Source organism: Electrophorus electricus, chromosome 19 (genome assembly GCF_041902795.1).
Source record: "Electrophorus electricus isolate QZ-2024a chromosome 19, ASM4190279v1, whole genome shotgun sequence".
In the NCBI taxonomy this organism is placed as follows: domain Eukaryota; kingdom Metazoa; phylum Chordata; class Actinopteri; order Gymnotiformes; family Gymnotidae; genus Electrophorus; species Electrophorus electricus.
In genome coordinates, this window is record NC_137515.1 from 18,341,425 (window position 1) to 18,354,340 (window position 12,916).

Consider the following 12,916-nt stretch of genomic DNA (forward strand, 5'->3'; position numbering starts at 1 on the left):
TTTCAATGTATTTTCTATTGTTTTAATTCCTCACAGCTTGTTTCATTGCAGACTTCATCTTGGATCGTTTGTAGAGTACTTTAATTGACTGCATGACCTCCTCTGTCTTGAGAGTGTATATGATTGGGTTTAACATGGGTGGAATAGTTTGTGTAAGAGCAGCATTTATTATCCTGACATTTGCATCTATATATGTTATAAAAGCTGCAGTGTAAATACTAACAATTGGTACATAAAACAAAGCCACCAATATGATGTGGGAGGTGCAGGTTTTCATTGCTTTGATTTGCTCATCACCATGTGCAATTCTCCGCAATGTTAAACCAATACAAACATATGAAACCGCTATTAGTAGTAATGGAAAGTAAAGCAGAGCAGCTGTACAGACATAACCCATTATAGAACTGATAGATTTATCATTACAGGCTAATTTATAGATGGGACCATAATCACAGAAATAGCTGTTAACTGTAGTAGATCTACAAAAGGACAATCTGGTAATCAGAGATATAAGGAGAACATTGAGAGTCACAGAAAAAATCCATATTACACCAATGATCAGACTCATCGCTGTTTTGGTTACAACAGCATGATACCTCAGAGGGAAACATATGGCAACCAGTCTGTCATAAGCCAAAGCAAGCAGATTAAGAGACTGCAGTACCATAAAGCAATAGACAAAAAACATATTTGCCATACAACCTTCATACGATATGTTCTGGTTATCAAACAGAAATGTGTCAATTATCTTTGGAACGAGAGCTGAGCTCCCACACAGATCAGAGAAGGCCAAGTTGAAGACTGCTATATACTTTGCGGTGTGTAGACTCTGTGCCAGGTAGATGGTGCCCATTATAAAAGAATTCCCTAAAACAGTCACAGCGTACACAAAACATAAAAATACATAGTAGTACTTTGCATATGGAATGTTGTAAAGTCCACTAATGTAAAATGTGGGATGAAAAAATGTTTCATTCAGTAATGGCACTGATTCAGTGGAAGTCATGTTAGCAGTCATCTAGCATCAAAACACCTATAAATTAATTTATTTCATTTATTTTGTAGCAGTCTAATTTAATTCCATTTACACTGTCTATGAGAATATAGTTGTTGCATTTTTTATAAAAACAACTGTGGCCAAAAAAGGAAAACAAACAATTTAACTCAGAGAGAAATATAGTCTTTTCTTTATTTGCGATTGCATCATAAACCCAGCAAATCTTTTGAAGTCTTTGTTGTCTCCTTTTTAAAGGCAAATTTGTGGTTACATCAGAGAAAAAGCAATAATGACCATCAATATGTGCCCATTGGCTGTTACTAAGAGACAGGGTCTAGGATTTGTAGGCTGGCATTAAGGCAAGGGAAGTTTATTTGCATATAACCTTTCATACACAATGGCAATTCATAATGTCTCTTACAATGATGGAAAAAAAATAATAATCATATCTCTGAGGACCTCAAACACACACACAGTCAAACTGCTATTTGGCTTCTTACTTATCATCTTGCCAATGTGAGTCTGTAACTATGACTATATTCAGTATTTACATATACATATGCTTTCACTCACTTAATTCACTCACAACTAAATTTTACACAATACTTCACAACTTTAATTTGAAGTGTGCTTGATATGTGTCAATATTACTCAAAATAACAGTTACTGGAATGCAATATCTTACCAGTAATTGGAAAGAACATAGCTGTCTTGTGGCAAATTGACAGGCTGGCGGTTATTCAAACATCTAGCCAACTATATGTAAGGTGACCACTCAGTACAATAGCTATGTTACATTTATGTCACTCTAGTTAACTCTTCAGAGTAATGTTAAATGATGAGCTGAATTATGTAAAAATATAAATTGTGGGATATTATAATATCATTAACCAAAAACGATTTGTGGGCTAGAGATCTAAATTATTAAATAGAGCTTTACAGAGATCATAGGAGCCCCTGGGGTAGCCTGGAGTTATGACACAGATAATTGGTTTACCTCATACACTGAATGCACTAAATTCTTTCTGTTTCTAATCAATACAAGAATAGAGAATGTTACAGGGATACTGGGTCCCAGCTTATTCTTATAAGATGGTTCAAAACAGGCTTCTGGAGGCAGGGCTGAAGTCATGCAAAGCTAAAAAAAAAAAGCCCTTCATCAGTGAGAAGCAAAGAAGAGCCAGACTGAAGTTTGAGAAAGACCATAAGGGTTGCACTGTAGAGGACTGAAGTAAGGTCATCTTCTCTGATGAGTGCAATTTTCAGCTTTGTCCAACACCTGGTCATATAATAGTTAGATGGAAACCTGGAGAGGCCTACAAGCCAGATTGTCTCGCACCCACTGTGAAATTTGGTGCAGGATCAGTGATGATCTGGGGGTGTTTCAGCAAGGCTGGAATTCAGCAGATATGTCTTTGTGAAGGATGCATGAATGAAGCTACATACAAAACTGTGCTGGAAGAAAACTTGCTTCCTTCTGCTCGGACAATATTGCTCAACTCTGATGATTGTTTTTTCAACAGGACAATGCTTCATGTCACACAGCCAGGTAAATCAAAGTGTGGATGAGGGACCACCAGATCAAGACCCTATCATGGCCAGCCCAATCTCCAGACCTGAACTCCATTGAACACCTCTGGAATGTGATCAAGAGGAAGATGGATGGTCACAAGCCATCAAATAAAGCCGAGCTCCTGGAATGTCTTTGCCAAGAGTGGCGTAACATTACCGAACAGCAATGTGAAAGACTGGTGGAAAGCATACCAGATACATGGCAGCTGTAGTTAATAATTAGTAATTAATAATTGCATTATTTGTGGGCTGAAATTTCTGTAACTATTTTGTTATTTTGACATTTTGTTATTCATTTTCATAAAAAAAAACCAGATGCTCTAAAATACAATATTTTTATCTGGAATTTGGAAGAAATGTTGCCAGTAGTTTATAGAATAAAACTAAACTGCTCAGCCTGGTCAAACACATACCCATCAATTGTAGAACTAGAGAAACTGATCTTTTTTTTTTCCCTGAGCTGCATATATATATATATATATATGAAAGCAAACCAGACTCATGAGCCAATCCACACATACAAAGAACTCAAACCATAGATGTCCATAAATTAAGTTATGTATAATTTTATGTGTTATGTGTAATTGAACACATGAAGAAAGAGAGGTGCAAAAAGCCATGGAAAGTCATGACACCAGCTGAAATCTATCAGTAATTAGAAAGCAATCCTGCCACTTAGTACAAATTAATATCAGCTGGTTCAACTGATGGCCTATAAAAAGGTGGCTTATTACCAAGGTGCCACACAAGAAACATCTCCTGAGGGGTAAAAATTTTTTTTTTAATAAATAAATAAATAAATAATATGTGAGCTCTCTCAAGACCTTTGCAACCTTATTGTTGCAAAACATACTGATGGCATTGATTACAGAAGAATTCAGTCTAAACTACTGAAGGTTCCAGAGAGTACTGTTGGGACCATAATCTGAAAGCGGAAAGAACATCATCTCATCATAAACCGGCCACAATCAGATGCTCCCCGCAAGATTTCAGACAGGAGTGAAAAGAATTATCAGAAGAGTTGTCCAAGAGCCAAGGACCACCTGTGGAGAGCTACAAAAGGACCTGGAATCAGCAGGTGCAATTGTTTCAAAGAAAACAATAAGTAATGCATTCAACCTCCATGTATGCTTACTCACCACACAAGACTCTGTTGCTGAAGAAAAAGCATGTTGAAGCGTGTTTAAAGTTTTCTCAACAACATTAGACAAGAAGAATATAGTCTGGTCAGATGAGACCAAAACTAAACTCTCTGGATTCCATAAAACACACCATGTTTGAAGGTCAAAAGGCACTGCATATCATCCCAAAAGCACCATACCAACAGTGAAGTTTGGAGGTAGGAACATCATGGTGTGGGGCTATTTTTCAGCATATGGCACTGGCATGCTTCATATAATTGAAGGAAGTATGAATGTACAAATGTAATGAGACACTGATAAAAATCTGTTGCCATCTACTAGGATGATAAAGATGAAACGAGGGTGCACATTTCAGCAAGACAATGAGCCCAAACACACAGCCAAGGAAACTCTCAATTGGTTTCAAAGAAAAAAAAAAAAGCTGCTAGAATGGCCCAGCCAATCACCTGACCTGAATCCAGTTGAAAATGTATAGAAGGAACTAAAAGCTCAGAGTTCATAGAAGGAGCCCACGGCACCTTCAGGATTTGAAGAATGTTTGTGTGGTAGAACGGGCCAAAATCACACCTGAGCAATGCATGCGACTAGTTTCTCCCTACAGGAGGTGCCTTGAAGCTGCCATCACCAGCAAAGGGGTTTGTATGAAGTATTAAATAAATTTCAGTAAGTGTGTTCAATACTTTTTCCCCTGTGTCATTTCTCCTTATTACACATAATTTATGAACATCTATGGTTTGATTTCTTTGCATGTGTGGATTGGATGGGTTGTTACCGACATATGGTGAAAATATCATATCAATAGCACCTTTAGAAATATATTTACTTAGAAAATTGATGATGTGTTCAATACTTATTTCACTTGCTATATATGATGGCATGTACTGTAGCCACTAATATCAGCATGAGAAATCACAGGTGTGTGAGCATTAAATACTACTACTATACCATTGGTTATTGTCAAGAGATTAAAGGCAGAACTGCCAAAGTATGAACAAAGTATTTAATTTCTTATTCAGAAATGAAATGAGTTTTCATCCCTAAATAAGACTTCATTTCCATAAAACTTGGAATAAAGAATCAACATCTCACCCATGTTCACTTTATATTGTTATATATTGTTGGTACTTTCCTTTCGTTCCTTCTTTCACCATCTCATAGCAGACCATTAATTTAGGCCATTCTTACTTTAAGACAGACATCAAATTTGCTGTAAAGAGTTACCTACTAGGTACCAACACCAAAGATGGCACTCATCTATCTACTTCTCTCCTTTCATTCATTCCTCCATCCCTGCCATAGGGACCCTCTGACTTTAGAATTTTAAAGGGCTGCCTGCAGTACTGATCTGTGGCCACCAGGGGGATGCCACATCCTGTAAACTAATTAACAATCAGCAGTGTGATTATCTACACGCCGCTTATATGCATAAGGGCTTTGCAAAGGCCACGCTGTGAAGGGTTAGTGGCTGAAACGTACTACTACCGCTTCACTGGGTGGTGAATGGTTACTGAGGCATTGCTGGTGAGAACCTCCCCTCTGTTGATTTCTGTAGGGAAAGTCTCACCTTCAGCCTCTCAGTTTTCTTTGGGGATAGTTCTCCCTCTTCTTTCAGTTTTTTCTGGGGGTAGATTTTTTTTAGTTATTCTCTAGGAAGATGTTCTTCCTTTGTTTTGATCTATTATTGCTTTATTTGATCTCTTAAGAGCAAAGAGAGAAAGAGAATATATTCAGTTAAGTTCTCTGTAAATTTGGTTTTTTTCCTCAGGGCAGAAACAAGGCTTCTCTGTTTTCATTGCCCCTTAATTCTTTCTGTTCTGTTTTTACAGAGGAGGGTCCTCCTTCCTCCTTTCTGTTCAGTTGTACTCACCCAAGCATGCTCCTTCTTGTTAATGTTCGTGTGTCCTCATGTTCCAGAAGCCTAGTCTAGGTGCACTGTGCCCTCACTGCCTCAGCTTAAACCCTGATTGAACCCTACAGTTAACCATCAGGGCAACAGTCCCTTGGGCTGCCCACCCATCAATTACTATAACAAGCCTGTTACCCCAATACAATAACACCCTTCATCTAAAACCATCAAACTTGATTAAAAAATGACTCCAAGAACTAAATTACGATATATACTGACCACGCTCATAAAACTACCCTTTTCTTCATCCCTCCATGCTCCAATTCAAAATAATTTATATTAAAACTACATTAAAACTTTAATGTAGATTCAGTATAATTTATATTAATTTTAGATTTGTGATAAATTATATATCCACCCTTCATAATGACAGCTATACCATTAACATAGTAATAGTTTTCAAAGAAGGGTCTTTGGCAAGCCAACTCAGTTTCTTCACAAATTAATTTTTTTATCTTTCTCATTCTGATGATGCAATAAGATTTTAATTGTAACTTCACAGTTATTTTTTCATTACATTATTTTTCTTAAGTTTTACAGAATTACTTTTGATTACAACTTTTTACTTTAACATCTTGAATGCTAATAATAATAATAATAATAATGATAGTAAAAAAAACTGCACTTTACAAAAATCTAGCATATGATAAATGTTTAAGAATGGTTCTGAGCATTAAATAAAACATTCAGGGACTTTTCAAACTGAAATGCTAGAACAGTTTTTTTTATAATAGAAACTGAATAGCCCACTTTATATCTTTCAACTTATTGTGTTATTTTAAGTCCTCACAGGTCTGTTCAGTGCAGACTTCACCTTGGATCGTTTAAAGAGTACTTTAACTGAATTCATGACCTCCTCTGTCTTGAGAGTGTATATGATTGGGTTTAACATGGGTGGAATAGTGTGTGTTAGGGCAGTGTTGATAATTCTGACATTTGTATCTACAAAAGTTGTAAAACCTGCAGTGTAAACACTAATAATTGGTACATAAAATAAAGCCACTAATATGACATGTGAGGAACAGGTTTTCATTGCTTTGGTTTGCTGAACATGTGCAATTTTCTGCAATGCCAAACCAATACAAATATATGAGGAAGTTATCAGTATCAATGGAATGTAAAGCAGAACAGATATACAGACATAGCCCATTATAGAATCTACAAATGTATCATTGCAGGCTAATTTAGATATAAGTGCATGATCACAGAAATAGCTGTTAACTGTAGTAGATCTACAGAAGGACAATCTAGTAACCAGAGATACAAGGAGTGCATCTAAAGTTACAGAGACAATCCACATAATACCTATGATCAAACTCATAGCTTTTTTGGTTACAACAGCATGATACCTCAGAGGGAAACATATAGCAACCAGTCTGTCATAAGCCAGAGCAAGCAGAGTAAGAGACTGTAGAGTCATAAAAGAATACACAAAAAACATATTTGCCAAACACGCTTCATATGATATGTACTGGTTATCAAACAGAAACATGTCCAGAAGCTTTGGAATGAGAGCAGAGCTCCCACACAGATCAGAGAAGGCTAAGTTGAAAACTGCTAAATACTTTGCAGTGTGTAGACTCCGCACCAGGTAGATGGTTCCCATTATAAAAGAATTCCCTAAAACAGTCACAGCATACACAAAGCATAAAAATGCATAGTAGTACTTTGCATGTGGAATGTTGTAAAGTCCACTAATGTAAAATGTTGGACGAAAAAATGTTTCATTCATTGATGACACAAACTGAGTGGAAGTCATGTTAGCAGTCATCTGTCATAACACCTGTAAAAAATAATGGCTTGCATTTATTTGTCCTGAATTCCTTGTTACAATGCAAATGGGAATAAAATTATTGTAGTAAAATACCAGAAACACAAAATCAATGATAATAATAATCAAATTATATCAGACATCTAGGAGGGGAAATTGCCTTGATATGGCACCTTACTGCAGAATGGAGAGCATACCAGCATACATGTAAAGTACTGACACATTTATGCTTAATCTTTGGTGACATCATTCCCTGTAGGACTTTGCTTGTTTTGACGTATGACTTATGATGAAGTGTTTTCCTCAGAGGTATCAAGCTGTTTTCTTTCATAAAGCACTAACCTAATCACTGGTGTTATAGGGATTTTCACTGCACACTTTGTAGTGCTGACTTCCATTTATTTACACTATTGTGTAGATCTCTGCTATTTTGGCAATCATGACTATCTCTACTAGCCTATAATGATATCTATAAATAGTTTGTATACCCCTTCTGATTACAGTAAGGTATATATCACTTTAAGAATATGTCAGGCATGGCTGACTGTGGAAGAACCGATGACACTACTGTGACATGGGGTCCCAGGTCAGTACACCTGAACGCCATCATCTACCCCATGCATAATGCAAAAATTTGGGAATTTGGGAGAATTAACTCCCTCTTGCTATACAGAGTGAGGTATCTCGGACTTATGCAAATAACACAATCCCCTCTTTGGTGCTTTATCACACTGTGTGAAAAATCTTCCAGGAAGAATACTGATGAGTGTGATGATGCTTCTTATATGTCTGTCATATACTGCTTGTCAAAAAACCCAAGGCCTCATTCTAACAGTTCTGGTTCCTTTAAGTTAAGAATTCACCTAATCAAATTCTAATATGATCTGGAAAAATTAGTTATCAAAACTCTGGTGGAGGTCTTTGTCTCCAGCTCCAAGAGAGTATCTTGCTGCTTTAACTTCTTGTTTTGCAATCGAAATCTGCTATTTACTTATCAGATGTACACCGTTTACCTGGTTAGTTTTGATATTGTAAAACAAAAACCTTTTTTGTGTGTGATTTTGTTGTCACAGTTGACTGGTCATCCCTCCTGCTCGGTATCACCCCACACACCTGCCCCGCTCCCAATCACCTATCTATTAATTGTGTTCACCTGTTCCTTATTTCCTTTCGCCACTATTTAAACCCACAGGTCCCGGAAGGTAGCGTTGCACTTTAACAGACTACGGAGCTACGTGTCACTGCAAGGCGCAACGCTACTTAGAGAACTGGACTGTTTTTTTTTTTCTCTTTCATTAGTGCTTTCAGACTTTACTTATTATGGATAATAAAGAGCACTTCCTCACAAACTCGCATCTTGCTTCCTCTGTGCCACGCACATCACATTTGTCACAAATTGTGGACACTCTACCCTTGGTGCCACGCCAAGATCTTACTGTGAGACACTTGGTCATGTCCCATCAAACTCACCTGAATTCTAATTGGCCCCACCTGATCATGTTCACCTTGTAATTCCCCCCTAGTACCTCCTGCTAACACTGCGCTCTCCTTTTTACTAACCACAAAGTATTGCCATTCTTGTGATGTATACCAAGCAGTTCTTTTCTCTGCCTGTTCTGGTGATAATCATATTGTACTTCTAGACTACACCTTCCGCCTGACCCTTCGGTACCTCCTGGACTCCCGGTCTCCCTGTTACAACCCCGGAGTGGAAAGACTACGAGAAGGACTGTGCTCTCGCTGCTTCTAGTCTAAGATGCCCAGTCCTTACTATTACTGGCCAGCGTGCTACTAGCCTACTCTGTGAAAAAATAAAGACCGCTTGCTACTGGATCCCCCTTTTCTTGAGTGTTTCCTATGATTTCAGATTTGTCCTTGTAAAGCATGTTGTGACTTATGTCTGGAAAAAGCACTATATAAATACATTTTACTTACTTACAAAATCTAAGTCCAACCACATAAAGCATAATAGGAAATCAATTGCTGCCAGTACCCCAGCAAAGGGAATGTGTTTTGGTCTGGATGAGCCTGTGTTACCTATATTCCAGTCCAAAGTTAACTCATGACTTTATACTTTTCAAGTTTGGTATGTAAATACTTTTGTATTGATTTCCCCTGGATCCCTTTATATGAAGCCTTTTTTATATAGTTGTCTGAAAAACCTTTATCACTATTGTAATTTTTATGATGTAATATAAATTTTTATTTTTTAATTTCACAGTCATTTAACATAACTGAAGTATATATAAAGTATATAAAGTATTTTATTACTTTGTGATTTACACTTTTCTGTCTTAACATTTTGACTGCAAAAAGAAAGTCTATTTATTTATCATAGATTTTTGCTTATTTCTTATCATTTATTGTGAAAAACTTTGTTAATTCCTCACAGACACACACACCCAAATATATCCAAATCCAGATATAACAGAAATGATTTCTATAACTGACCTGAGTTGCCATTCATGAACTTTTCAGACTGTAATTCTGGATCAAATTCATCATAGAAATAGAAAATCTCATACTTAATTCCTCACAGCTTGTTTCATTGCAGACTTCATCTTGGATCGTTTGTAGAGTACTTTAATTGATTGCATGACCTCTTCTGTCTTGAGAGTGTATATGATTGGGTTTAACATGGGTGGAATAGTTTGTGTAAGAGCAGTGTTGATTATCCTGATATTTGTATCTATAGATGTTGTAAGAGCTGCAGTGTAAATACTAACAATTGGTACATAAAATATGGCCACTAATATGACATGCGAGGTGCAAGTTTTTATAGCTTTGATGTGCTCACCACTATGTGCAATTTTCCGTAATGCAAAACCAATACAAACATATGTGGTCATTATTAGTATCAATGGAATGTAAAGCAGAGCAGTTGTGCAGACATAAACCATTACGGTGTTCAAAGATTTATCATTACAGGCTAATTTATAAACAGGTGCATGATCACAAAAATAGCTGTTAACTGTAGTAGATCTACAAAAGGACAATCTGGTAATCAGAGATACCACGAGAACATTTACAGTTAAAGAGACAATCCACATAATACCTATGATCAGACTCATAGCTGTTTTGGTTACAATAGCATGATACCTCAGAGGGAAACATATGGCAACCAGTCTGTCATAAGCCAGAACAAGCAGAGTAAGAGACTGTAGAGTCATAAAGCAATACACAAAAAACATATTGGTCAAACAGGCTCCATACGATATGTACTGGTTATCAAACAGAAACATGTCCAGAAGCTTTGGAACGAGAGCAGAGCTCCCACACAGATCAGAGAAGGCCAAGTTGAAGACTGCTATATATTTTGCAGTGTGTAGACTCTGTGCCAGGTAGATGGTGCCCATTATAAAAGAATTCCCTAAAACAGTCACAGCATACACAAAGCATAAAAATGCATAGTAGTACTTTGCATGTGGAATGTTGTAAAGTCCACTAATGTAAAATGTTGGAGGAAAAAATGTTTCATTCATTGATGACACAAACTGAGTGGAAGTCATGTTAGCAGTCATCTGTCATAACACCTGTAAAAATAAAGTTTTTCTGTTATTTAATTTCCATTGCAGCATTCTAAATTAAATCCAGTTATTACAGCACAATGACAGTAACATTAAATCAACACTAAATCAATGCATATCAGAGTTCTAGTAGGGGAAGCTGATACCGTACCTTACTGGATCAGAGAAGATATGCTGGCATACCTTTAAAGACCAGACATATTTATGCTTAATCATTGCTGACATCATTCCCTGTAGTATTCTGCTTGTCTTTATTTTTGATTTATGATGAATAATTGCTATGTTCTCCTCTAAGGTATCATGTTTTCATTAGAGCAATAACTCTAATCACTGATGTTATGTGGATTTAATCTGTGACTGGCATTACATACATTGTAGCTCTGATTACCTATTCACTAAATTATACTTCTATATCTGATGTGAAGCACTTTGAATTGCCACTGCATATGAAAAGTGCTATATAAATAAACGAGCCACGCCTATTTTTAAGATTATTGTGTAGATCTGCAACCACTGGTATTTTTGTGATCATGACCATCTGAACTAGCCAGTAATGAAAGTTAAGTGTTTTTGTATACACCCGGTCATCTGATTACAGTAGGGTATGCTACTATGCGAATGCCTCAGATGAGGCTGACTATGGAAAACCCAATGACCAACACTATCAAAGGACAAACCTTTCACCGCTGCAACATAGGGGCCCCTGCTAACACATGTCTAACTATGCAACATAGGGACCCCTGCTCACACATGTCTAACACTTCAACAGAGGGGCCCCAGCTCACACACATATAACACTTCAAAATAGGGGCCCCTGCTCACACATGTATAACACTTCAAAATAGGGGCCCCTGCTCACACATGTATAACACTTCAACATAGGGGCCCCTGCTCACACATGTATAACACTTCAACATAGGGGGCCCTGCTCACACATGTATAACACTTCAACATAGGGGCCCCTGCTCACACATGTATAACACTTCAAAATAGGGGCCCCTGCTCACACATGTATAACACTTCAACATAGAGGCCCCTGCTCACACATGTATAACACTTCAACATAGGGGGCCCTGCTCACACATGTATAACACTTCAACATAGGGGGCCCTGCTCACACATGTATAACACTTCAACATAGGGGCCCCTGCTCACACATGTCTAACACTTCAACATAGGGGGCCCTGCTCACACATGTATAACATTTCAACATAGGGGCCCCTGCTCACACATGTCTAACACTGCGGTGCACCTGAACAGCATTCGTTGCCCTCTGAATAATGCAATAAGGGAAGTTTTGTGAGAATTCACTCCTGTTAGGCAGGGTAAGGTATCTCAAGGTTATGTGAGTAACAAAACTATTTCTTTTGTTTGGTATCACACTAAGGAAAACATTTGCACAACTCCCAGAATGCATTGCTCTCCATGGCAGTGTACAGAAATGGTGAAGGTGTGCCCACATATAAAACATTGGGAGCTACTGAGGATGCAGTGGTATTAAGAATAATGACCTTAGTATATATTTGTGAAGTAGATACTCATATCCTGCCTTTGAAAAACTCCTATACTGGGTTAAAAGAGAGCTTGTGCTGCTGTCTCCTAAGACCTTCTCTTAGCACAAATGCAAGCACACGACGGTATTTTCCTCACTTCAAGCAGGCATGTAGAGAAAAGTTCAATTTGTCACAATGGGAGTTTGACTACGAAAATCACCTCACTAAAAATATATCTCCCAATTACTAACTACATACAACAGATTTAGATTTTTTCCTAAGATTTAATTATATTTTCCATTTGTCATTACATATTCATGACTGAACCAGCCCCATATTGCTCGTCCAAAAGACAAATGGAACTGTTCGGTTCTGTGCTGACTACAGGAAAGTCAAAAAGATAATGAAATTTATGGAACTGATTTTGACTCAAAATATAATCAGGGAATGTAGCAGCATTATGGTGAAGATGTTGGCTTTTTCACCTGTGATGAAACTACTTTAAAAA

The 12,916-nt window shown here is 37.3% G+C and overlaps 3 protein-coding genes across 3 annotated transcripts; all 3 read right to left on the reverse strand.

Annotated features, from left to right (window-relative positions):
* Positions 1–10: 10 nt before the first annotated feature.
* LOC113568142 (olfactory receptor 1496-like) lies at positions 11–1,104 on the reverse strand. Its single transcript, XM_026996324.3, has one exon. The coding sequence runs from the start codon at positions 1,016–1,018 to the stop codon at positions 23–25; it is 996 nt and encodes a 331-aa protein (XP_026852125.2). The 5' UTR covers positions 1,019–1,104; the 3' UTR covers positions 11–22.
* A 5,138-nt stretch (positions 1,105–6,242) lies between these two features.
* Positions 6,243–7,543, reverse strand: LOC113568137 (olfactory receptor 1E16-like). Its single transcript, XM_035535760.2, has one exon. It carries the CDS (start codon positions 7,386–7,388, stop codon positions 6,396–6,398), a length of 993 nt encoding a protein of 330 aa, XP_035391653.1. The 5' UTR covers positions 7,389–7,543; the 3' UTR covers positions 6,243–6,395.
* A 2,319-nt stretch (positions 7,544–9,862) lies between these two features.
* On the reverse strand, positions 9,863–11,045 carry LOC118242849 (olfactory receptor 1496-like). Its single transcript, XM_035535759.2, has one exon. The coding sequence runs from the start codon at positions 10,907–10,909 to the stop codon at positions 9,914–9,916; it is 996 nt and encodes a 331-aa protein (XP_035391652.1). The 5' UTR covers positions 10,910–11,045; the 3' UTR covers positions 9,863–9,913.
* Between the last annotated feature and the right edge of the window lie 1,871 nt (positions 11,046–12,916).